The sequence below is a fragment of the Rhipicephalus sanguineus genome, chromosome 7 (genome assembly GCF_013339695.2).
Source record: "Rhipicephalus sanguineus isolate Rsan-2018 chromosome 7, BIME_Rsan_1.4, whole genome shotgun sequence".
NCBI classification, from domain to species: domain Eukaryota; kingdom Metazoa; phylum Arthropoda; class Arachnida; order Ixodida; family Ixodidae; genus Rhipicephalus; species Rhipicephalus sanguineus.
This window is the reverse complement of record NC_051182.1, coordinates 145,754,208-145,776,147: the sequence shown is the minus strand read 5'-3', so window position 1 is coordinate 145,776,147 and position 21,940 is coordinate 145,754,208. Positions and strand designations below refer to the sequence as shown.

Genomic DNA, 21,940 nt, shown 5'->3' with positions numbered 1-21,940 from the left:
TGCGCAAGGACCCACTTTGAGACACCTTCATAGCGTAAGCTTCCTCAGTTTTAAGAAAAAGGCCGGTATGAATTGGCAAACGAATCATTGTGATATCTGCATCAAACAGGACTGCATATTCGACAAAATTGGGATCGATGCTATGCAAAAGAAACTCAAGCGTGATGCCTCTGATGAGTTGGCAGTGTAGTGTCATTGGTCGTTCTGTCGTAACATGCAAACCAGCCTAATCACATTTAATGTGGCACATTGGCTTGCTGGCTGTGTTGCCTGCCAAACCATTGCCAAAAACGAGCATGCGCATCATGGATGTGCATGCTCTTGCGGAATACTCGGCACTTTTGTTAACAGTGCATGCATTGAGCCACTGGTAGATGAATATTCGCTGCAACCGTTAGTGCATCTGATGTTTCCTTTTTGGTTTCTTTAGTACAGTCGTGGATCAAGTAACGCTTTAGGAATTTAAATTGGGCTAGTTGCATGTGGAAATTAAACTTTGCACGTTTTATTCAGCATTTACTTTCATCATTTGTTTGGTTGCATCCGAGTTTTATTTGCAACCGCAAAATAATGCATTCCTAATAAAATGTGGAGCATAGTATATTGGTATATCTGCATTCTTTATGTCAAGGTGGCAAATGATAATTCATTGGGGCCTTGTGGTTAGTTCTTTATGTCTAGCACTTGTCGTTAAAGGGGCACTGATACAAAAATTTTGGCTTCGCGTTTTTTTTTGCTGCAATGTGTTGCTTGGGGCCTGTTAGTCATAACACAGCACGCCGTTTGCTGCCCGCACGCGACAGATAAATAATTATAGGCTCCTCGTTACCAACCAGTCCCAGTTTCGGTTTGAGAGAGCTCCAAAAACAAGCCGCCGGGTGCAACTATCACCACCTAGCGTGTGCAACGCTCGACCACGTCAGCACACAGAACTGTGACGCACTTCTGCACGGTATGCATCAAGAAGTCCATTCAAACGAGAAATGGGACAGCAGTGTCGCCATACACAAAACTTTCAACACGTGCACTGCGACCACGGACTCGTGAGCAGCCGCCGCGTAGTAGTCTGCTGGAGCAAACGCGGCAAAAAGGAAAATTGCAGCTATGACGTCACCATAACTTGTATTGACTGAAGCGTGGTGACATGAGGGAAGTAGGGGGGTCACCATGGATCACTTTTGAGGGTGCAGTGCTCGATCGCGCACGCAAACTTCAAAATTCATGTAAAATACCTTCCAACCTATGTTCGCTGTTGATATTTTGCAGATGATATACGCATTTTCACGGGAATCGATCCTGCAGGCTATCTCGGCCGCAAAATTTTGCCTCAGTTCCCCTTTAAAGCATGCTTTGTGACTTTGCAGGTATGTTTGAGTCCGTAGTGGGCAGCAAGGAAGTTCCGCGGCCGCAGCAGCAGCAACAGCAGCAACCTGCAGCGACGACGGAGGCGCACATCCCGCCCCTAAGAGGCGTGGCCCCCCTAGGCCCCGCCCCTCTGTCCAAGGAGTGCTTCTACCAGCTGCGGCTGCTGGAGGCCGCCTCCATGCACATGCCCCACCCGTCGGACTCTGAGCGGCTTAGGTGGGTGACAGAACTGCCTTCGTATGTGCATTGTTGTGCCTTGTTATATTGGTTAGCAGTCACTAAAAGTGACAGCATAACATTGCTAACCCTTCTAACAGAAGGTGTCACTAAGGTTGTCCTAGACTTCTGCCTCAACTCCCCTCCCTTCTTTCTTTCATACTACCCATTTATAACAATGGAATTCTCCTGGCACTTGAATATTGTTATAAGTGGATTCAGCTGTGCATAGTAGGGAAAAAGAAGTCGATTTGTGCATGCTAGTTGAAGCGAAAAGAGAGAGTGTATGGTTGATAATGTTTGACACGATACTGAAGCTGTATTCCCGGTGGCCTCTGTTCAATGTTCTTCTGCGCGCCTTTTTTGCAGGCCTTACCTTCCGCGAAACCCGACGCAGGTGCCCAGTTACTACCCACAGACCTTGCCTCACTGCGACACGGTGGAGTTCTTCCAGAAGCTGTCCACCGAGACGCTCTTTTTTGTATTCTATTACATGGAGGTAAGCGTAATGTTATGGCGAGTAGCGTAGCACACCCTTGTGACGCCTCTCGTGTGGTGTTTTGGGCACATCAGGGATCCAAGGCACAGTACCTGGCAGCCAAGGCCTTAAAAAAGCAGTCCTGGAGGTTCCACACCAAGTACATGATGTGGTTCCAGAGGCACGAGGAGCCCAAGACCATCACGGACGAGTACGAACAGGCAAGTGCCATGTCATGGATTTGATTTTTTGGATGCCGTCGCTCTGTTCAGGAGGGGATTGCGTGAAATGACTAATCTCCTTTTCTTCTGCCCTAAGCTTTTCATCGTTCCTTCCTCACATCTGTCCCTTTCATCTGTTCTTTCATCTGGTCTCACATCTGCCCTAAGTGTCCTTTTCATGTGTTCTTACATCTGTCCTAACTGTCCTTTTCATCTGTTTTTGCATCTGTCCTTAGTGTCCTTTTGATCTGTTTGTACATCTGTCCTAACTGTCCTTCTGATCTGTTCTTGCATCTGTCCTTAGTGTCCATTTCGTCTTGTCTCGCATCTGTCCTGTCTGTCCTTTTCAACCCGCCACGGTGATGTAATGGTTATGGTGCTCGACTGCAGACCCAAAGCTTGCGGGATCAAATCCTGGTCGCAGCAGCCACATTTTCGATGGCGGCGAAAATGCTTGAGGCCCGTGTACTTCGATTTAGCTGCGCGTTAAAGAACCCCAGGTCGTCGAAATTTCCAGAGCCCTCCACTACGGCGTCCCTCATAATCATATCGTGGTTTTGGGACATTACCCTCCCCCCCCCCCCCTCCCCCCCCAACCCCCCCCAAAATTTTCCTTTTCATCTGTTCTTGCCGTCCTTTTCATCTGGTCTCACATCTATCCTAACTGTCCTTCTCATCTGGTCTCTCATCTGTCCTGACTGTCCCTTTCATCTGTTCTTGCATCTGTCCTTAGTGTCTTTTTCATCCGTCCTCGCATCTGTCCTGACTGTCCTTTTCATATGTCTTTAGTCACTGTCTTTAGACTGTCTTTTTCATCGGTCTTCAAGGTATGGGAACAGAAAGTATGAGATGAGTTCTTTCGTCTGTCCCCATTTTTTTACACTGTATGTTATCATGTCAAACCAACTTGCCCAAGCTTCCCGTGCTACTGAGAGACTGAATGCCGAGTTGCCAACGTTGTAGGCTTTGTGCGCAAGTTTGCCACATAACTTTATAAAGTTCTCACATATGTATCCAGTAACCATAACCATCAATATAACCAGAAGCACCAATTTCGTACCAGCATTTTGTTTTTTTAGAAGACTATGCGGAAAACCAGAAGTAGGTGCTCAACAGGAATGGCTTGGAAGACAAATGTGTGTGTCTCTCGTTGTTGCTCGTGCCACTGAAGAAATTGCAAGTTTTTGTGAAGCTTATTTACACTTGTTTAATACAGTCGAATCCCGCTATAACGAATCTACTACAGCGAAATTTCTGTCAAAATGAATAATTTTCGATTCCGTGCCAGCCGCCCATAGAAAACAACGCGAAAAATGTCTCGTCACAACGAATACTTTTCCTGGGTACTTCCACTTCAACGAAATTTTCGCAAGTGCTGCTACTTAAGGAAAAGGAGCCTGCCAAGGATTGCCGTGAAATTCCGCTAGCAACTCGACAATTTCTTGTTGCCTTGTGACTTCCAAAGCTGCGCGGCTGCATTGCAAGACCTGTGTCTTCATCGGAGAAGGACTTTCTGGCACCACATGCACATCCCGGTAAATTTTTCGCCCTTGAGATGCTTGGTGACAGATATTGCATCCACCATGGTGCTGCTGGTGGTTTTGGTGCGCGTGCGGGCCGCGGTAGAATCTTCAAGAACTTTCGCTATCTTTTTGACGTAGTGCTCAAAACTACTGCTCGTCGTCACCAGCCTTGTGATCGTGAATGACAACCACAGCGTTATGAAGGCACACGTGCGGCCAACGCACACCTAGTCCAAACGTAACTACCGTGCTTTCTCACACATAACCCGCCTCTTCATACGACCCGCATCCCTAACTTTAACTTTATGCAAGGAAAGAAAAACATACATATCACCCCGCATATAAGCCGCAACCCCACTTTCTAAGCACATTATCCCGTTTTTTGGTGCACGTTATATGCGAGAAAATACGGTACATCCTGCCGCAACCGCTGCGAATAGCGGTCGTGTCAACGCAATGACGGGCTATCACGAAACTACGCGTGCACCTAATGCGTACTGACTCAGCAGTGGTGCTTGCCGCAACTCTGCGGCCAAACCCCTGTAGACGTGACCACAGATAGCAATGACGCGGTTCTGAAGGCATGCGCAAAGATTGAAAACGGAACTACCGTTTGCTGCAATCGCTGCGCAGGAAATTGCGGTCGTTATCATCACGATCATCGATAGCGAATAAGCTCCGAAGGTACGTAGCTAGCACAGCGCAAGGTTGAAGGCAATGAAGTCGTAAAACGGCGTGAAGCGTTTCGGCTTTCCTGTCGTTTGCTCATGACTATGGTAGTGCATAGCTTTGGCAAGTTTTCAGTTGACCTCTAGCATAGTTTTGGCAGACTCTTTTGCGGTGCTTGAAACACTAGTGTAGCCTGAATATTGTATTTTCTCGTGTATAGCCTGCCCCTGCATATAACCGCCACCCCCCACTAGAAACCACGGAAGGAAGAAAAAACATGCCCGCGTATTGATGCTACTGCGAAGATGTGACGTGAAGCCAACTTGCGCGCCGATAACATGCATCCCAAGTTTAGCTCCAAATTTTCTGTATATTTTATGCGTGTTATATGCGAGAAAATACGTTCAATCAGTAGGCGGCCAAGTAAAGCTGAGTTAGCGAGGGTTCAGTGCAAAAGATAATGTATGCGCTTGCTGGGACCAGAGGACAAATCATAATTAACAGGCCTTCCTAACTTTTGTGGTCTATACATGAAATTTCGCTGCAACAAAATTCCGTGACAACAAACTTTTCCGCGGGCCCCGTGAAATTCATTATAGCGAGATTCGACTGGACTAGCACTGTTTGGCGAGTGCCGACTAATACTGTTGGCTACCAATGGCAAAAAGATGCTGGTTAGCTTTGGTTATCAAGGTAATTAGAGGTAATTAATAATTTATATCTCTCTCATTTGCTGCCACTGAATGTGTGTTTCTCTCGTCTTCGCAGGGGACGTACATCTACTTCGATTACGAGAAGTGGAGTCAGAGGCGCAAGGAAGGTTTCACGTTCGAGTATAGGTACTTAGAAGACAGAGATCTGAACTGAGTGGGGTCTTCTTCGGCGCCCAGTCGTGCAGCCTCGGCCCCCGGACTCTCTTCAAACTCCAGCAGCCTGTGTCTCTGCTCCCCTACCGCTGCGACCCCCCCGCTTCGTCGTTGCCGTTTGTCATTTTCCGTTTTTTTCACGACCCCTCGACCCTTGGTTTTTATTTGATTGTGGGTTTTTTTTATTCAATGCATCGTTACTCTGTTTTTCGTTTCTCGCGCATTCCCCCTTCGGCGCAACCGAGCACACACTTTCACCCCGTCGATTTTTCTTTCCTTTTCTACAATGGTTTTTTTTTTTTTTTTTTTCGTCTCTGCTCGGTTGACGCTTTTCGGCATCATCGTCACGTCAGCGCAGGGGGGACTGTGTGCGAGGAAACAGAAAACACCGGAATGCCCTGTGAGAGCTTTTTTCGTTTCTGTTTTCGTCGGAAGAAGAGGACCATACGTTGTTGTGCCGCATTTCTCGGACTCGGCAAGCCATCAATGCCGCCCACCACTTCGCCGGGGGACAACACACACACAAAAAGAAAGCCTGCCAGCGTTTTTTCGTCGTGCCGTAGTAGTGTTCAAGTCTTGCGTTTTTTTTTTTTCATTATTTTTTTCTTTATCTCCTCTGGCCTCTTGTTCGTTGTTTTTATATTTATTTTTTACGTTCGCTACCTCTCTTGGTCTTCTTCTTCTTCTTTGCTCATCACAAAACATCCTCGGGGGTTTCTTTTTTCGAAAAAGAGTGAGAGTGACTCGTTGCATCAGCCACATTGCCACATCAAACCCCCCCGTTTTGCAGCCTCTTTGGGACGAACTTTTAAGAGTGAGCTGGGCAGCAGGGCACTATGTATTTACGCAACTACCCGCTCGCGTCGGGCGCGTCGCGGGATGTTGCCACGGAGCGTTAATCGGCTCCGCGCACGGCTCTGCGAGGTGCCAGACGAAAGGGGCCTGTTGCGCATGGATGTTGCGAAGCAGAACGATGTCGATGTACAAATTTATGGTGGCGAAACTGGGGAGCGAAGGGATTTTCGAAACGGAAAAGCAAACGGTGTGTACGTGGTCAACTGGCAACCGGCCGCGCGTCATTTTCATTTTTTCAGTACAAAAAAAAAAAAAAAATGCTGTGGTAGTTGGGAAACGGTTTTGAGAAACTTGGGTGGTGATTTGTCCACTCTTAGACATTCCCCCCAAGCGTTTTGCAGGTTAAGTTTGGCCTGGATTTTGGAATATAGTACAACCAGGAAGTACATTTGAAACAACAGAAATTGATTCGTATCCAAGAGTGCAGCTCAGCAATGTAGAGATCCTTCTGGTGCTTCTGTTAACGATTTCCATCTCTTCGCTGTTATAGCCTTCTCCGCGTCTTCCTTCTCTTTTTATTGTTTGTTTCTGTTCAGCTTTCATCTTGTACGATAAGCTTCAGTACTTCTTTTTGATAACTGCGAACACAAACACATGCTTTATTCTACGTTGTCGACACATCCTACCATTCTTTAGTTTCCCCATCATCTTAAGTGTCATTCACAGCACGTGTTGTACATAAAGAAAAAAAAAGACATCCTTCAATCTTCTTTTTTTCTTATTTCCTTTCTCCACGCATTCATGCGTTGCAGAAGCCAATGTGGGTCATCTCTTGCTGGGCAGGCGCATTTATTTCTTACCACCTCGTAGTAGTGTGGTAGAAAAAAATATGGCTGTCGTCGATATGCACGTCAGTTCCTTTGCTCCTAGTTTCGTTCATACCAATGCCAAAAAAGATTCGCACCATTATCCACTCACCAATGAGTCAAAGTAACGTTCCCAGCCGTTTTCACAGCGTTTTTGCACCATTGAACGAGCCCAGGGGGACACCTTTATGAGTAGTGGTTTGTCGCAGGGGGGTGAGCGGCAGACGGCTCTGTGTCGAAATATTTCCTTTCTAGCGCGTTTTTCCTTATACCCAAAGTTTCTCGAAAGACTAGTCTCGCTTGCAGAAGGGCCAAAAGAAAAAACTTGCTGACGGCATTGCCTCGTTCGTTGCGGAGCATCGTCGACACAGACGCGTCTCCTGCCGCAAACGAAATTACGGACTGGCGCGCGAGGTGCTCTCTCATTGGCTGAAGCTCGCAGTAGTGACTGTTCGGTATTCCTTTCGTAGCACAATGTGGCTGCTGATGTTGAATGAGTCATCATTTTTGTTCTCCACACCCGGCTTGTCGGGGAGAGCGAAGTCCGGTGCTGGTTTTGAAAAGGGAGAAAGCGTGTAAATATGTGCGTGACAGTGTACATATATATCTATTATGCACGTGCGTTATATATATATATATATAAATATAAATACAAAGAAGCCAATTTGATTATCGCCGTGGCCGTCTCTGACTGTGCTGGCAGTGAAGGTTTTACAGGAAGTGCGGGGGTGGTCGTAGCTGCATTTAAGTTCTCTTAGTCTTTCTCTTTTTTCCTGACGCGCGACCACCACACCGTCGTTTTTTTATTTCTTTTTCCCAGATTGCACCTTTTTTGAGAGAAACGGGTGTGGGTCTGTTTGGAACACTGCGTAATTATCGGCACGCCGTTATGAGCTGCCATCATAGTCTTTGTAGTGCCTTCAGCAAGTGTTGTGGGAGTGATGAATGACCCGGCATTGCCGGTTGAAGGTGAATTCGCGAAGACGTATCTGGAAATGAAAAGGAAACAAACATAAGTCTAGTGAAGCTGTGATTTTAATTGCTGGCAATCACATGATGGAGGTTCATTTAGAATTGTTCAACTTTTTTTTTATTTCTATGGGTGACTCGCTGCCCATCAACTATGGTAGTTGAAGTGGGAGCAGTGATGCAAACTGGTGGGGGATATGTCAAGAAACTTTGTTTCTTTTTGCCAGCTCAGTCAAAGGGGCACCGTGCCCAAGCACTGGACTTCGGTTTTCTGTCTTGCCGTGTGCGTCGTTTCTTTGTTTTCATACTGTCAACTGGAATGGTTTCTTTTAGATGTTCCTCCGGGCTTCAGATATCTGTTTGTCGGAAATTGGTGCGAGTAGAGGTGCAGTCGCGTCGTGGTTGCGTTTGTCGACGACCAAACGCAGGCTGCGAAATTTTCTTTTTACCAAGTTGCCCGCTTGTTGCTGCGAATCCGTGCTCGATGCTCGTGCATCGAATCGGAGGCAACGAGAAGGGAGGGAAGAGAGTTGCGTTTTAAATGTACGTGGCTGGTTGCCAGTGTGCCGCTATGTGGTCTTCTTTTTAATGCTCCAAAATAGATGTGATTAAAAAGAATGTGTCTAACATGTAACCGGGATGTACAAAATTTATTTCTTTTACTGTCAAAAAAAAAAATATTGGAAGATGCAGCGCTCCAACAACTCATTCTGTGTGTTGCCTTGGTTTTTGTGTCGATGCCATCGAGTGCTGCTGCAAAAGGCAACGGTCTTGCGAAGTCTGGCAAACTCAAATTTTAACACGCTCTGCATTACATTGGCAGTGTACGATTGTCGAAACGAGATTTGCGGGCGTGACGCTCTGGGAAAAAAGAAAATCGATAAAAACACATTGCGAAATATCTGTCGATCCATTCGGATTCTTGTTCTTTGAAAACCACCGAGCATCAACGAACAAATGTACATAAAAGGACAGTCACTTAAACTGTGGGGGCTTATTCAAAAAGTACATTGACAAAATGTAAATCTCCTGCGTAGAACTTGCTGCAGCTTCGCAGCCTACGTATGGTTTGCTTCACCAGCCCGCTAAGGTCGTCGCCGACTGCCGCAGCACTCTTGGCGGAGAGGAGTTGGTTTGAACGCTGTTGCAATCGGAGTAGAACACACAAAAAAGGGAGTAATAATGGTGTATGTGGGAAAGGGTGCTTTTCGGAGGGAGTTTGTAAACCGAGCCAAAAAATGAAAAAAAAAATGTACACGGGTGCGTTTGAGAAGTGTGTAAAAGGGAGGGTTGTTGCCTGGGGTTTAAAACAAAACTATATCCGAGGGGCCGTGGTTCCACCAAGGGGTTGTCAAGGGAACACAAGGTTTTTGCAGATCTCGCCGCGGGGCACTGTGTAAATAAATATTTCAATAGGGGGGGCCGGAGAAACTGAGCGTTTCCCCGTCCCCACTTTGGAGTCTTTGGACTTTAAAAGTCCCCCCCCATGTGAATGAAAGAGGTCGAAAAATAAAAAAAAAAGAACTTTTTTCCGTTCGTGAAAAAAAAAATATATCACTGTTGTGCCTGTCTTTTTCTTTCTTTGTGATTTAACACCAGCGTTTAAAAGAAGAGTGAAGAATATGTAACAGTTTGCGACACGGCGTCCTCATTCGGAGGCGCAACTTTCGCCATTTCTGTGCACTGTTGGCAAGACAAAGACCACTAACACCGAGCTAATGTTAGATCAAGCAGTCTTGTCCTAAAGTTCCTTTATATCACTTTGCGGTGAAATACTTTGCTACACAAGATCGCTTTGGTGAAGGCAGTGCCGTGCTTAGAGACACTTGAAATGGAGCATTTTGGCAGGAATTTCAAAATACTTGCCTTTTTAGAAATGCTCGCTGCCAGCAGATAACTATCTCGTGTAATTTGGGTGGGTCATTGAATTTGAATTATGAATATAGCATGAATAATGTACAGTAGAGAATTATTTGCATTGTAATTATAATTGCTGTAAAATAGACTAACTTATTGTAACACTTCCACTTGCTTTAAGTTTGGTCACCAAAACGTTGGCATCAAATTATGTAAATTTCATGAATATGTGTTTCAAAGGGATAAAACAAAGCTTGTTCCCCTGAAGTCCATTAAGGTCCACTAAAGGTTTTCTGTAAATGAGCTTGTGAAATGCACAAAGCAGGTTAACATAGAAACCCCTGTATCTTGCACTGGATTCAAGGGCTGAAGGAGATTCCTAGGTGCATGAACAAAGGTGTGTCCAAAGAGTAAGCTGAACCCAGGAGGCATTTCTGAAATTTTTTTTTTACTTGCACAGGGTTCAAGAGGTCTTGCATTACTGCCGTTTCCCTATATAAAAAAAAAAGATATTGCACTTAGTTGCACAACAAAGGCCTACATGAAATAAAATTGCCAAAATGTGCAGAAAGGCCCTTGTAAGAGTTGAAATTGTTGTACATTGCGGCCTCGTGCATTGGCACTACTGTTTTAACGATTGTATTCCCTTCATAGTTGTAAAATTGTTGAATGACTGCCTTCTCTATTTGCAGTTGGTTCAAAGGCCGCTAGCATTCCTAGAAAAGGTGTACAAGCTTAATTTGCATAAAAAAACTATAAATGTAAACCAAACTAGAGTTTTGAAATAGCCTTGAGCAATTACGGCCCAGTAGAAATACAGGCAGCTCAACCTAACTTTTTTGTAAAAGTGACAAACATGCAAACAAAATGTGTTTTGTAAAGTGAGAGTTGTCACAAACTAAGTCATACAATGCGGGGCAGCAAGTTTTTTTTTAGCTGTAGTGATTGCCAAATTCGATTTAAATCCTTCCTCAAAACACTACTCCGAACGCTTTTGCTTTGGGGCACTTGCAAGAGCCATCGTGTTCAAAAATAATTGCAGCTGCATCAGTAGTAGGACCACATCTCGTTCAAGCTAAATTACAGTCACCAAAATTTGTATGCATGTTATGCAGTTGAACCTATTATAACGAACACTGACATAGCGAATTATTGGTTATAGCGAAATAAGTACAGGCTGGTTGGTCACATTACTCCTTAAATACGGAAACCAAAAACTCGAGAGCCGCCATGATGTCGGCTGTAATTAATAAATGTTTGGTTGGCGTGTGGCTCAAGACTCGAAAGGTAGCGTGAAAAGCAAAATAAATGTTGAAGACCACACTTTTTTTAATCGTTTGACAAAGTTGCAGAAATTTTCATCATCTAGCGCAAAACAACAAAAAGCGTTTGGCTGCTTGCGCCATTGTATTATTCGAAGATTGTAATGCCACAAGGCGACAGGTAAGCATTACTGTATTTATAGAGAGTTTGAAGGCTAGAACGATGCATTTTTGTATGAAGAATTTTTCACAAGCCAGATTGCCGATGTTTTTAAGTCGATTCATATCTACAGTTACAATGAAAAAACTAATTTATGGTGCCAATGCTGCTGCTTTGCAATGATGTTTGACTGTACATCTTTTTTAATATTTGCTAGCAAAAGCAATTAAAGGCGATTCTTTAAATTCAGCTGAAACTTTTCCGTTTCTGCAACATAACTTCTGGGGATGAGAGATAACGAGCTGAGAACGCATGATTTTGTAAGCGTGTTACAACTCGCTTTGTAGGATTCTGTACAGAAGCATTCTTCGTCTTGTTCAAGCAATGTTGCATGCACTAGTGTCGCCAATTTTTCATGCCGCAAACACCAGGGGTTAAATATATGCGCTAGCGTCCGTATGCACTCTTGCCACGACTTAAACAAGCATGCAACTGACAGACAGCAAATAGATTTGCCCCTCTTTGCTGCTTGATATGAACTCTTGGGTTCTGTCTACTTTTCAAACCACAAATCAAGTTAGTTTCACTTGGTGAGTGTTCGCTGGATAACATCTAGGTTTACCAAGAACTCGTGTGCAAAATTTATGCACTAATTGACAATGAATTAGCTTAATATGTGCTGCAATCAAACCAACGAAGGGGTGCAACTGCAGTGTGCTTATTCAATAAATCCGTGTCAAATTGCACGCAAATCAACTGCAGTAGTTGCCATGTTTTACGGCCAACGCCAATAAGTATTTACTAGGCTTGTGCGAATGGTAAATTTTAGGTCCGAAGCGAATAGTGATTTGGTCGAAGTAAATTTCGAAGCGAATTCGAATAGTTTATATCACATATTATAAAGAAAAGTGAGCATACCTGTCATGACCCAACTAACCAGCGAAATATTTTTAAAGTTGAAAAAAGACATATGTCATTCTTTTTGGTTCAAAGGGAAGTGGAAGCAACTTTGAGTAGTAGCAGGATTTGACTTTTGGTAGAGTGCAAGTGATAACCTGTAAAATATCTTACGTTGTCAAATTTAGTATACGTAGAGCATATAAGCCGGTATGACAAGCTTTTCAACTGATGAATCGATGTGAGGGTAATTTCAAAATCCCGCATAATTAGAAGGATTTCTGCAGCCCCGTATCTTGCAATGTAAATTTGAGTGGATAATTTGAAGCGGTGGTCAGTACCAGCCCGGTTAATTCGAAAACTTTGGGTGCCATCCCGATTTAGCCACAAATCCGCAGAAACTATGGCCCTTAGGAGCCACAAGGCAATGCAATGCAGCGATACTAATGGGTGACAAGTGAAGCATCCCAGCCTCGCTGCTGCCAGCGCAAGAAAAAAAAAACAAAACAAAAGGTGGTCTCGTGGTCATCTGAAATGTGCGCCTGCGGAAAAGAAGACGTGCTTCGCTGCAACACAGCGGTGACACGCGGGTAGCATGACGCATGCTTCTCTCAACGTCGGCGCGTCATGATTTACCCATTCTTTCTTGGAAAATAGAGAAATTTATATAATAAAGGGCGGTCTGACGGAATTCGCGATGTACGCGAACCTCCGATTGGCGGTTGTTCCGGCAATTTGCGCACTTGCACTGCTGACGGACTACTTGCCTGCAACGCCTACTTCGAAAATTTCAATGATGATCTTTTCCACCCAGTCACATGATGCGCTGGCGCTGCGAAGAGCAGGTGATATGCTGCCTGCGTGTCACCACTGTGTTGCAGTGAAGCACGTCTTTTTTTTTTTTCGCAGGTGCGCATTTTAGTTGACCACGAAACCGTCCCCCCCCCCCCTTTTTTTTTTTGTTGCGCTGGCAGCAGTGAGGCCCACCGTTTCCCCGGTTTAGCGGCAAAATTGGGGCCAGGTATTGCTGGAAAACATAACCCTTGTAGCTGCAAACTACCAGGCACAGCAAACGACCACCTCTGATTACTTCCAGTAATTCAAAGTTCCTTGCATCCCGCTTTTTGTATGTTTGGGTAATTCGAAAACCCGCTTAACTAGATTATTCACAGTCCCAGTGACTTCGAATTAATGATGTTTTATTGTATGTTCATTTAACCTTGAAGTGGGGCTTCGCGGCAGTGCGGATTTCTCCTGGAAAGGTGTAATCACGGCATAGCACACCTCCACTGCAGTGAAACCACCTTTACAGAGGGTTGCATGCGGTTTATGTCTATTCGTTCATTTCGAATACTTCGAAATTTCCTAGAATTTAAATTCGTTTCGAAGCGAATTCGAATACTGTAACATTCGTTCGAATATTCGAAGTGCTCGAATATTCGCCCAAGCCTAATATTTACGTAGCACACACATGTCTGTAATTGTGCCCTTTGCATGATTACACACCTCCGATCAAAAGGCAATACCAGTATTCTGAACGTGCACATGCAAAACAGCATTCCCGTGTCTTACAAACTGTTCTTGTACTATACTCGGTTACAACCAAGAAAAAAATGTTCGCTCCACCCACATAACTGTGGCGCACCTGCCCGTCACCTGTGAGAGTCCTGCTAGCTGGTTCCCGCTCGAACCATTAGTACTTTTTCCTGTCTAATTTAAATACTAGGCATGTTAAGAGATAAAAGTTCGTTGTTACTATCTAAAACATTACATTTGGCTGAGGAGTGATGTTGGAGTCCCAGACAAATGTTACCAGGGCGTTCAAGTTCCCAACCTAAAATCAGCGGCATAAAGGTGTGTCTGTATGGGAAAGTCAACTACTAGTATCTCAAACACTTGAGAAGAGCTTGAAGTCGCGAAAATGAGTAAACGCTACTGAATGGAGCATTTATGCAAATGTTCTGTGGGAGGGACAGCAATGGCTGTGGGTGAAGCCATTTAATGTGTAACCGTGCATAGCAACGGGGAAGTTTGCAATTGGTTCAATGTGTCAAGAGTCTCGCGACCATTAAGTGACAAGGCTTGCGTTGAGCATGCAACAAACATGTTTATTGTTCCCGGTGGCAAATGTTGAACACAGAATCACTTCTTGCTATCAGGTAGCATCATGCCTACGGTGTTGCTTAAATACCACTTGCTCTCGGCTTTTGATTAGCTGTGCGCAGCAGCTTTGGCGCTGAAGCTAATAGTCTGGTTGCTTTATTACATGGTGCAAAATTTTTCCCACAATTCCAAGTGCTCCCGAAAAGAGATTCGTGCAGACGGTTTCTGGATTGTTATGCCTTTCCAACGTAACTCCGTTTACGCTTTCTTGAAGACGTTGCCGTGAATAGTCTACTTTTATTGTCTACTTTCAAAGACGTTCCCTTTTGTTTTTGTTTTTTTTCGCTAACTAAATAGAGGAGGCATTTAGGCAACACTCACAATCTGTGGATCTCGCAAACACGCCACGTGTGTTTATTAAGTTAACAGATCTACATTTGTGAGCCCAGAGAGAGAAAACTACAGCTCAGTAGCAAAATCGTTATAATCCACATAAACTACAATCCTTGAAGCCAACAACAATCGTACATTGACTTCCTCTTTGTTGTTTATTTCACGACAGAGTGCTTATAGTAGCTTCTGACAGGAAACAACGGAGAAACAACAATCCTGCAAACAACCCTCAACGAGTGAATAAACATTAACACTTTCCAGCTCGGGACAGACTCAACACTGCCAAAAAACCATTCCTTCTGTACTAATCCAAACAGCACAATGAACTGGACCGATATTGGCACAATATTGCCTATACTGATATATAAGGTAACCTATATATATGGTAAAACCATACATATAGGTTTTATCAACTCTTCATCAACGGCATTGCTCCAACAGTGGCCCACCACGTTATGCTATTTGGAGTCTTTTCTTCATTGCTCTTTCGGAAGAGATTCATACAATCTGCCACTCCAAAACAGTCTACACCATGCCTTGATGGGCACAGTAGATAAAACGCGAACTCAGCTATCTTGGAACACGTCCTACACCAACAGCATGTGTATGATATACCTACTCAAGCGCTTTTTAACACACTTGCTAGCAAAGTGTCGCAGGCAAGGAATGGTCTACAAGACGGGTTTGGTCTACTACAGGACACCTGCACTGCATGCATGACGGAATGGGATTTTTTTTTTCCTGTATAGAGGTTTGTATCACATAGATCGTAGAATCTTACAAATATCAACAAAAACCGAGTTAGTCGCCTTCGAGTCCAACATGTAAGAAGGTGGGGGTGGGGGCAACCAAACATCATTGCCAAAATACTAAGAAAACAATCTTCGTAAATGATGCTTCAATACCATTAAGCAAACATTTTAACACCTTTATGCACAATGCAAGGAGTATGAACAGAAACGAACCCTATCGTAATTTTGTCAAATTTCTCAACACCTATTCCTACAAAACTACTAGATAACCACTCAATGGCACCTTGTTACAGGTTACACATTAGTATCGGTCACCAAAATGAATCTGGCGTATAAATTCATTCACGCCAGCATGCTGACAACCCTGAACACAACGTGCAAATACATAACTGCCTCTCCACTTAAAGGAATATTAATAATACTGAACTTAACGACTATAAAAAAAATTAAACGAACACCTTTTTGTGCCATTCATCAATTTATGGGACCCCAGATATCTAAATAAATTCCGACTTTGCGAAATGGGGAGGGGCTGGGGACAGAAGTCTAAAAGTGTATAGAGATATAACAAAATATATAAACAAAGCTCTGTCGTGTACATATACATGTTATCATGGTGCCTACCTAGAGTACAACTCCGAAAGACCGCTCGTGGATCATATAATACAACCAAATATATAGCTCTCGTCGGTCAAGCGCGGCAGGTACTTTTTTGGCTAATGCCTGCTGTTACGGGAGAGGAATTTGTAGCAGTTGACGAAGAAAAACGAGACAATCTGGGCGGTGGATGTGGGCGCACTTGGAGAGACGGCGGCCATTAATATGGTTGGTGTTGGTGGTGGTGGTGGTGGTGATGGCATGCATGGATGGCACGTTTGCCGCAGCGGACTCGGTTGGACCCGAGAGTCGTGGGCACCGACTCGCGGACTAGTCCGTCAGCCAACAGCAGAACCACGTCAGGCAGCAGGTGCCGAGGCAGCACTTTGCCAAGTCGTCCATGCGGCTTGTCTCCTGGGTCTGTTCACGGACGACGCTGCGCAAAGAAGGTTGTTACGGCTTACGAACTATATCCCATAGAGGCAGTCGCCACTTACAAAAGCACATTGCCTACACATTGTGAGGTCGTGTTATGTGTTCTAGTAATAAATAATTATTGGCGTTTTGTGTACCAAAACCACAATGTGATTATAAGAGACGCTGTAGTGGAGGGCTCTGCAAAATTTCGACCGCCTGGGGCTCATTAACGTGCAGCAACATCTAAACACACGAGCCTCTAGCATTTTGCCTCCATCGAAATGCACCCACCTCGACCAGGATTCGATCGCATGACCTTCGTGTCAACAGTCAGGCACCACAACCACTAGACCACTGCGGCGGGTCATATGTAGTAGGTCACGCCCTAATTACAGACCACTGCCATCAAGCGGTAACGGCTGCATTTTATCTTTCGTTTGTTTTTGGTATTAAAAATGGCTATTTTCACTAGCTTTTCGAGATGCTACCGCATATCAAAGTTTCAAATATTTCCATATGGTTCCGTATTTCAAACTTTCAACACATTTCCATATTTCAAACTTCACGTTGCTTCCGTATTTCAAACAAAATATTCAACTGAGGCACCTCTATGTATAAGACATGAAACTGGCTTTCTTTATGCAATTTGAAATTTCGTAGTAGTTAGTTGGCATTTAACGGAGCAATTCGGTCACTTACACTGTGTTGCCCCCGGGGTAACCCGTTGCACCATAGTATCCCTGATTAGCACCCGGAGGTGGCGCAGGTTGTCCGGGGTAGTAGCCACCTGGCATGGGCTGCTGCGTGGTGCCATTGTAGTAGCCGCCGGGGGCCGCTGGCTGACCCCCCGGTGGGTAGTACCCTGCTGGTGGCACGACGCCAGGCTGACCAGTGGGCACGTAGGTCGACCCTTGCTTTACGTAACCCTGCAGAGACGGTCAGGCAGTACAGGTCACACACCGATTTGCATTCCAGCGTTTTGCATGCCAAAAGCACAATACGATTATGAGGCATGCTGTAAGTGGTGGATTTCGTAGCACTTTATTACCAAATGGGTCTCATTAACGTGTGCATAAATGAAACTGCATGGGCATTGTGCATTTCGTCTCTACTGAGATGCAGCCGCCATGAATAGGAACTGAACCCGTGTTTTCAAGCTAAGCAGCACAACACTTTGGCCACTAAGCCACTCCGAGGGAGATGCAGCAGGCTAAGGTGAAGCAGTAGCGGCTACGTCACACTTCGGATGGTTCGAGTCAGATTGATGGAATTTGCGTCACCAAAGTGGAGTATCAGTGGCTTCAGATCTACTCCGCTTCATACATCAGATGTAATGCTGTGGAAGCTATGCAAGATGTTCGGTCAACAAAATATACAAGTCCGCACGTCTCGCGCTTGGATTTCGTCCTTGACACGCTAAGTGATTTAAGACAACCTATTGACAACCATATAAATAAGAAACACAGCGTCTTCATTTATTACACAGTTTAAAAGTGAAAAACAAAATCACATTATGGGTGGTAAAATCATTGCACTATTTCTTGGTGTGAATGCATCTACCGCAAGAAGTCTCGCTAGCTTCCATAGTGTTGCACCTGATGTGTGAAACAGAGTGTAGTGTGAGAAAGTTAATGATGGATGCAGGACTTCGTTTTAGTTGGTCTTAGGTCAGCTTAACATAGATAATTCTTTTCGATTTTGGACCTCCCAAGCTTTGGGGTAGTTCGATTAGACCGGAGTAAATAAGGCACATCGCAATTCTTTCCGGAAAGCTTGCAACCTAGCTCAGCATGTAAAAACAGTAGCATTACATTGCAATTCTTTCAGCATAGCTAGCAATCTGGCTCAGCATATGGAAACGGTGGCATAACAAAGCAGATGCCGCAAGCCGCTTCGTCGAGGCTTGTGGCATCTGCTTTCAGCCACGGCATTACCTGAGCTGCTGGGTTGAAGACGGTAGCCTGTGGCTGCTGCGGTTGAGGTGGGGGCTGCTGCGGTGCCTGTGGCGTCGTAATCCATCCCGGCTGTGGGTATCCGTCATTGCCCGCGTGCGGGTTGTACGGTGGTGGGGGATCATAGGGCATCTGGGGAAATGAAGGCTGCTGGGGAGGGTAGGGGGCCTGGTGGGGGTAAGGGACTTGGGGTGCAGACATCTGTAAGAAACAATGTGAAATCACTATGTGTGAGTAGTAGTTTTCAAATCAGGCACTGAACGGAGTGCAGTCGGCCAAAAAAAATTTCCTGGGACACAAGCTTCACGAAAAAGTTTCAATTCTTGCAATGCATATGGCTTTGAATCTGGAGCCTCAGGAGTGTAGTAGCCTTTGCAGCTTACACACGATCGATTAAATTAGAAGCATTATGCCTTAGAAAATTCGATTTTCCATGGGACTCATGTCCCGTAAAACTAATGTGGGTGGCAGTCCATAGCTATCACTCGGTGCCAGTACAGCTGAAACGTGCATAGCACTATTTTGACATGAGTAAAACCAATGTTACTAGAATAAAGTAGTGAAATCTGTACTGCATGGTAAGAAGTGTACATCCTCTGGAGCTTATCTTGTTATCTAACAATAAATCATCATCTCGCATACCTTAACTGTGAAGCTGGTATTTCCAAGCAATGGACGAAATGTGCATTATCAGTGTGATAGCACATGATGAGATGAATATTTGGGGAGTTCATTATATGCTAAAAAAGATGCAAACATTTACACATTTTGACGTTTACATTTCTTACAACTACTTTTACACCCATAATGATGCATCACAATCACAAGGCTTCATACTAGAAAAGCTCAGATGTCATTATTGGCAGAAGCAGAGCCCGAGCTTCTAGTATAGTGTTGTTATTGAAAGAAAACAAATTCTGAAAATTGTCTCATATTACAGTGCCAATTGCCACTGATGGTCACTGTAGAGCAGCAGGACACACAAACTGCACTTTTGGACACCTTTTGTGTGTAGCTTACTCCTACCGTAATCAGCAATGCGAGAATTTCTGGCATGCTGCGTGTATTACACAGTTGCTCTGTCAAGCGACAACAAAACGCATCATTACAAGTTTTAACGCTGCATACTTTTTTTCCCTCTCGTTAGAGGTACTGAGGTTGCGCACTGAATCCCTAAGCGCTCTACACACAGACCCAATCAACGACACAGTATCGCATCAAAATTACACCCTAAACGGTGTCACATTTCTCAAATGTAACTGGAGTGATTTATACCCTAAAGATCACTTAATAAACCTAGCACCTTTTGGTGTCATCTGTCGCGCGTTTTTCGACGGTCCGTGCCCGGAACTTCCAGATCACGAACGGCGTACGCGTTATCAGCGTGACGTCAAACTCTTGACAAGAAAATGGCGGGCACAGCATCTTCGGAAACAACGCAAGCAATTCAGATAACGAGCGCGTTTGGAGTCAAGATACGCCCTAAAGAATGTAAACGACGTTTGAGTGTATCGGAATAAACATACACCTTAAAGGGTGTCAGATAAAGCGACGCCTTTTCGGGTGTCACTTTGGCTTTCGCGCGGTAGTGTATTTTTCCTGCAAACAAATCAGCGGCGAAATCCGCAAAGTAAACCAGAATGCACGAAAGCCTAGCATTATATAGTCAGTAAGCAGAACAATGCGGGGCTGAGCTTAGTACAGCACTCATGCTAACCCGTGTGCGCTACAAAGGAACATCTGACAGCAAACGCATTATAAAACGAAATGACAATGCGAAGTCAGAGCAAACTCGGAGATTTGTGTACAACACGACGCGCGAAGGCAAGCTGCGAGCGCGAACGAATTTATACAACTGCGACAGCGATCAAGCTCCGCACAGAAACATCCAGGAATACAATTAATTGCAAGCACAATCCCTAAGGTTTCGTAGCAGAGTGGCTTTAGAGTGTAGTCTACGCGCATTTGACGGCGTTTTACCGGCAATCTCGACCCGCATTCCGCAGTCACGTGCCTGCGATCCCCAGTTCTGCCGCCTGGCAAATACCCCGTATCGCCGCCGTCGCTAAGTCTTCTAGCTTATCAGCCCTGTAAATTAGATGTCCTCAGCTGCACTCTTTGAAAGAAATTAGCTTGGGACTGGGCCGTTTCGCTGACGAAATCAAGCTGTTGACAGGGGGATTTTATTACTGCGTGATAGGAAGCCTCCGTGGGTTAACACACCCTTCCGTTCACGACGTTGAACACCCAGTTTAACCCTTTAGAACACGAGTCGAAGTGACACAACGCTAAAAACTGGAAAACACGTACGTCAACGGGTGCGTCACTAACGTTCTTTTGAGCTCTGTCCTGCACAGGCATGCAAAAACGCAAAAGGAAATGTACCCAGCTACGAGCAATGGCTACACCAGTCTCGTTAAAACTGCGACACACGTACTGCTGGCGACACAGAAGCTACAGACCAGTCGAGTCAGCTGATCGCTACGCGCTCAGCCTGACGTGACATACGGTACCCGTCAGAACGTATCGATTCGAAATAACAATGCCTAGGGAATAATAAAGTGCACCTACGACGATTACGCTGAGAATGAACGTCGCGCTGGCTGCGGAAAGTCGCTTGGCATGTGAAAGTTGCACTCACTGCTTGAAGTCCAGCGCTATCAGTTGTCACTGAGCGCTTTTTAGCGAAGGCGCGAGCTATTTAAAGAGGTCACGGGGCACTAATCGCGGCGTAGCACAGTCAGCGAGGCGTCGCTGACCGCTACAGCTACATGAGGATTGATCGCTAGCAGATACGCGGAAAAAAAGGGACAGTGTATAGCAACGGCATGCGGGTACGCGCCCGCTGGCTAAACTGCGTTCGCAGCGCTGAACAAGAAGAAGCGAACTGTAGCACTTACTTTTTCGGGGTGTGACGGCTCCAGGATTGAGCCCGATGCTGAACAACACGCTCTTTAGTAAACAAGACCTTGGATCCTAAAGCCCAAGAGGCTGAAGATCACTGCGCTGACTGCATAACGCAACCACCCATGATGATGGTGACCGCCCATTTAGTGACGTCACAATGCGAGGTTGCATCAAGTTGCCATGGCAGCTGGAGCACGCGAACGTCCTTACCCGCAAACAACAAGAACAAATGCGTTGTACCAGAGTATTTCGTGTACAGCGTATATCCATAGACCCTACTTCGAACGTTCAGTTAAGGAATACATTGTCAGATTTTAACGAATATGGTGTCAGACCACCAGTTTTGCATCATTTCACCGTGAGCCTCATCTAAGGCGTTCGACGACTTGCTGCATGTTAGACAGTTACGATATAAACTCTTTTCAAACGTCTGAACGCGTACCGAGGCACATTACAAACGCCCCAAGTTTTAGGCGTCGTTTTAGAATTGAAAGCTGCCCCGGCTGCCCTCCAAACTCCCGTCCCAGAGCGTTTCCTCATAATTACGTTACAGGTCTCAAAGGCCATGCTTTTGTACTATAAATACGTCATAGCAGTCATGTTGTTTATACTACTTATAGAGAGATGGCGCTTGTTACCGCACCATTCGGGGACGCTAGGAGATGTCAGATGTCC

At 45.1% G+C, this 21,940-nt stretch overlaps 2 protein-coding genes across 4 annotated transcripts in view; one reads left to right on the top strand and one right to left on the bottom strand.

The window, feature by feature from the left end:
• LOC119400184 (CCR4-NOT transcription complex subunit 3) overlaps window positions 1-9,452 on the top strand; it is a 48,673-nt gene extending 39,221 nt beyond the window's left edge. For all 3 annotated transcript variants that reach the window (XM_037667179.2, XM_037667178.2, XM_037667181.2), the window contains exons 13-16: window positions 1,365-1,581; window positions 1,951-2,080; window positions 2,155-2,280; window positions 5,241-9,452. In XM_037667179.2, coding sequence (XP_037523107.1) covers window positions 1,365-1,581; window positions 1,951-2,080; window positions 2,155-2,280; window positions 5,241-5,339 — 572 coding nt within the window. In that variant the 3' untranslated portion in view covers window positions 5,340-9,452. The remainder of the gene's footprint in view (window positions 1-1,364; window positions 1,582-1,950; window positions 2,081-2,154; window positions 2,281-5,240) is intronic.
• Window positions 9,453-14,637: 5,185 nt separating this feature from the next.
• On the bottom strand, window positions 14,638-21,445 carry LOC119400183 (protein lifeguard 1). Its single transcript, XM_037667177.2, has 4 exons — window positions 21,259-21,445; window positions 18,341-18,559; window positions 17,106-17,332; window positions 14,638-16,425 (listed from the first exon to the last, which is right to left on the bottom strand). The coding sequence occupies exons 2-4, from the start codon at window positions 18,557-18,559 to the stop codon at window positions 16,320-16,322; spliced, it is 552 nt and encodes a 183-aa protein (XP_037523105.1). The 5' UTR covers window positions 21,259-21,445; the 3' UTR covers window positions 14,638-16,319.
• Between the last annotated feature and the right edge of the window lie 495 nt (window positions 21,446-21,940).